The 4,875-nt window shown below is 31.8% G+C and overlaps 1 protein-coding gene across 1 annotated transcript; it reads right to left on the minus strand.

Annotated features, from left to right (window-relative positions):
* Positions 1–1,426: 1,426 nt before the first annotated feature.
* LOC131060100 (probable 2' cyclic ADP-D-ribose synthase BdTIR) lies at positions 1,427–2,214 on the minus strand. The gene is made up of 2 exons (XM_057993203.2): positions 1,718–2,214; positions 1,427–1,505 (listed from the first exon to the last, which is right to left on the minus strand). Exons 1-2 carry the CDS (start codon positions 2,212–2,214, stop codon positions 1,427–1,429), a joined length of 576 nt encoding a protein of 191 aa, XP_057849186.2.
* Between the last annotated feature and the right edge of the window lie 2,661 nt (positions 2,215–4,875).

Below are 4,875 nucleotides of genomic sequence, written 5' to 3' on the forward strand. Positions count from 1 at the left end.
TTAATATATTAGACAATCATAAGTTGTAGAAATATTAGATGTACATGTTACATGGGAAATTATGAAAATAAAGCGATGCAAGTTGTTTCTTGTATTATTCAAAGAGTTTGAAAGTAAAGTGTTTTGGTGGTTACAAAGGAAAATAATTATGTATTGGTTGTATCTATTCCAAAATCATTTCTAGCTTCCATGTGGAAGAAATAATTTCTTTTGGAAAATGAAAAACAATTAGATGGACCACTCATCATCTAGAGCTATCTATACATCTTCACCTAAGACCATCAAGCCCCTTTGCCATTCATAGAGAGGTAGAAGAGAAGGATATTGGGTACAGATGACTAATGTGATGTGTATGTTGGTAAATTGAGGGAGTAATTATCCTTGGAAGTTGTCAAAAGTTCCTTGAGTTAGAGCATCTCTTAGTGTTTGTTGGCAAAGTGTAGGGTTGGACCTTGAGGCTAAAAGTTGTAGTTCGTTCATGGATTGGTTGTTTGACAGGGTGAGTTAGTGCATCTTGTTGATGTGAGTATCAATGACATGCATTGATGGATGCAAGATGTTCTTACATGATCACTCGTAGATTGTTCAACCTAAATGATGTAGTGGGGCTAAACAAGCCATTGAAAATCTGACTCATTAGAAAATTAAGAGAATTGGTTAAGGTAGACAGTGTTCCAAACATCTTAATTTAGTAGTGGGTAGCATAATAAGCTAGCAGAGTTGCTGCACTATAATTATTTCAGACTTTAATTGCATGAACAACAAATCCCACATCAAATGTATTATTCCAATCTATATAACTTAAGAGTTGAAATTCATATTCATTTCAAAATTGTATATAAATAAGATTATATCTTATAGAAACAAGTCATAATGAAATGTATCTCAGCAATAATAAATTAGGTCACTCTTTTAAGAGTTTTCTTTCCCTTTAAGAACTTCTCCTATAATGTGTGTTACATACTTTGTTTGTGACACTAGTTTTTGTTTCCCATATTTAAGATGTTTATTTTATTCTTTCATACATATACACAGACTATATTCTTTAATACATATAAATAGACAACCATTAAAAGTAATTAAGTAAACCTATGAAAAAAGCTGGGAAATCTAATTTAACCATAAATTAGCGTACCAATATACGGCTTCACTACCCCAAATTTATGAATAATTACGTCTGTAATATTACACAACTCTCATGAATGGGAGAGATACCATACTTCACTGAAGCTGGGCTGTGGATGAAAAAAGTTGTGGTTAGCAGAATCAGTGGAACACAAAAGTAAACTTAATGGGTCGAAGGAAGCATAAACAACGATTAATTCTAATCTATAGAAATAAGCAAATCTGTGAACATTGATTTGGGTATTATTTGAACACGCTTTCAGTTGTCTGCGTAATATCACGGATCCAGGGAACAATGAAGTTAACGTTTGAGACGTTTGGCAACGTTAATATATTTAACTACAGTTGTTCCAATTTCTTCCAGCAAAACACCTTGGTCCCTGATATACACAACAGAATAATTAATAAAATAACTATGCATTATAACAAGCATAGGAGCCTAGGTGCTCTAAAGAGACGAGAAAAAGATCTTCAAAAACATTAAAGAAAAGGACAGAAAAGCTGGGGTTCATGTTTTTCTCAAGGACGAAAACGTTTTTTACTCTGATATTATAATATTAATTAAAAGTCCTGAGTTATGATTGAACATTACCCCTTGAAAATATAGCCTTCTATACGTGAAACTTTACGCAGAGCCTTCTTCCATTTCTCAAGCTTTTGAGGCCTGATTTTTCCTGTGTCCTTGTGCACCTGGAAAGCTCGAGCATATTCTCCGTCTTCATCTTTCATACGAAGCTCCGAAGGCTGAACTCCGCAGAAAACAGGAACTATTGGTGCCCCACTTTTGAGCATAAGATAGAGTTCCTTCAGACACCATGTTGAGTTTGCATAGTTGGCTGAGAAAATGGCTACGTGCACAGAAGCTGTGTGAATAGCCCCCACTATTGATTTGGGTATTCTCTTTCCCACCTGAATAGATTTCTTGTCTAAGAAGGCATTGTAGCCCTTGTTTTGGAGATTGTGATAAATGAGACTCGCTAGGGTTTCTTTCACGTCGGCTCCGCGGTGATTGATGAAAACGTTATATCTCGTTTTGGGTGGGGCAGGATAACAGACAGAATTGCCGTTTTGGGTCTGAGTATTTTCCATGACTGGTAGAGTGGTAAGGATTTCACCTGCAGACAAAATTTTCTCTGACAGCGTTATAAAGAATTTTGCCGAACACTGGCGTCACTTATACATATTCCTCTTACGTAATCTTGATTGTTAGTGAGAGATTTGAGGGTGAAATCGGGTAATCTTGATTTTTAGTGAGAAATACGAGGGTGAATTCGCGTAACTGAGTTTTTTAATGTAACCTTCAAAGTTTTGATCACGCGTACACTTAACACGACTTAGCTTGCTCTTTTAGGTTAGCAATTAGGGTTTTATCTTTTTTAATTAAAGTAAATTACGATTTGAGAAAATTAGGTCACATCTGTAAGATCACATCATTCATAATTTGGCACCAAAAAATGTACAATGAGAATAACACAATTTAGTTTATTAAGATTTAGTAAAACCACTTCAAAAAGGAAAATATATCATACATAATATGCACGTATTGAAATTGGAACCAAAACAATCTATCCAGTTATTTCTGGTTGCACTTGTTTTCTTATTAGATAAGCCTTGTTGAAAGGGCAGTATTTCTTATCTATTTTGAAGGTAGCAATGGAGGAAGCTTTAATACTTCTATCCTATTTATTATCAAAATTCTGATAATTTATATTACTATTTTTAAAATTTTATATATATTTGGATAAATTATCCATTAGAGTTATTAGAGTTTATAATGTCATGAGATTAAAATTGAGGAAATTGGAGTTACAATTTGTAGACAATAGATGAGCCTTTATTCACAATCTACATAAAATAGTCTTTAAGAAATTGTAGGGTGATTGTAACTTGTTGAATGATAGAAAAAAAGGCCACTTTCACTAAAGTCTCTATAATGTTTCTTCTTTTGTCTCATAAAGTCTCTTCATTTATCCTTTTCCAAACAGTAATTTAAAAAAGAATTATTATAACCAAAGATATATATGTTTGGTAAATAGGGAAAAAAAAAAAGAAGTTAAAATTTTTAGATTAAAAATTAAGCAAGAATAATTTGAATATTAGAGTTTAATTGATAAAGATGAAGATATATTTCTTGATTATATCATTTATTGAAATTTAATTCTTTTGAATATACTGATTCAATTGTTAAATTATCTCAGCAAATTTATACATTTTCTCTATTTATAACAGCTTAAATGAACAATCTTTTGATTTAAATTACTGATTATATTCTAATTTGTTAGAAACCATATATATATATATATACCAATATCTATATAATCATTTTATAAAAAAATAAAAATAAATTGAAAGATTTCTGTGTTAAATAATCAATCAAGCATTTGAGCACCTTTTGACACTAAAGTTTATGGAAGGACAGACAGACTTTTTCATCATTTGTGTCTCTTGGTTTGTGAGTACCAAGATGGACGTCGTAACTTTCTGTACTAGGATTTTTTCCCCTCTACTTTAGAAACGTTAAAAATAAGTAATCGTTTGTATTGAAATGCATAGTATTCTTTGTTTTTTTATTTATTTAAGTAGTAGCTTACACTAAGATTTTTTTTGATGTAAGCAAACTAAGCTGTTTAATCTCGCACCAAATCGATAATCTACTGAACTTTCTTATTTGCATGATTGGGTGCTACAATTTTTCATTTAACTTATTCCTTGATTGGTGACATTACAAGAGCCGCACGAGTGCACGTCTTCACATAAAATCGTGTTGCAATAAGCAACTTGATAAAACACCGACGTTATCATTGGTAAAGTGGAGTCAGTAATAATTTTAGAACAAGTGTTTCGAATATTATTTTATTTTCTTAACTTTAATAAAATTTTATATGAGTAATGAGTTCATTTTGGTACTTGATAAAGGCTGCAAGTTTATGCAAGTTTATGTTAGTATCTTTATAAGTGGGAGTCAAGGATTAAAGGGTATTTATTCCATCAATTTGGTCTAAAGATATGATCTTCACCTTATCCATTATATCACACCTTTAGAGATTTGAATCTTGGTGGATGGAATAATCAAGGAACATACCATCACCCTCCCCAATAATGCTCAAATGAGCTAAAATCTCATAGTAAACACAAGTGTTGAAAATTAATATCTTAAATAATTGTAAATATTAAATATATAAATGATATTCATTTTTAGTTTAATTTATATATATTTTTTTGATCAATAAAGGGTCGAAGCCGATATATTATATTAAAAGATTAAAAACACAGAGAGAGCCTGAAAATTAAATTAAATTTTACAACTAGTCATACCTATCTACGTATAAGAGTTTGTTGCCCAACCAAGGAAAGTAAAACAAAAAAAATTGAAAACTTTAAAATGTTAAAATTTCTTTTGAGAAATCTATCAAAATTTCCAAAACGCCCCAACATCTAAATCGAGAATCTTTTTAAAACAAGAAAAAGACAAAACACCTATCTTAGACCACTAGATCATGGATAGAAGGAGCAATAGAACAATGGCCCAAACCAGAAGGAAGCCTCACCGTATCGGCTCTCAGATTGACCGCCCTTCTACCAGAAGAATATTCATTGAACTGGACAAGCTAGAGGAGAAACTTTGGGAAGAAAACCTCAACTTCCAATGGCTGGTCCTAAATCTTCAACAATTTATTGAATCTCTACCACCTATGCATTGATCCTCTCTTCTAAAGCTGGTGAAACAACACTATCATGTCTTCCAGGTAA

The sequence above is a fragment of the Cryptomeria japonica genome, chromosome 1, assembly GCF_030272615.1.
Source record: "Cryptomeria japonica chromosome 1, Sugi_1.0, whole genome shotgun sequence".
Classification (NCBI taxonomy): Eukaryota; Viridiplantae; Streptophyta; class Pinopsida; order Cupressales; family Cupressaceae; genus Cryptomeria; species Cryptomeria japonica.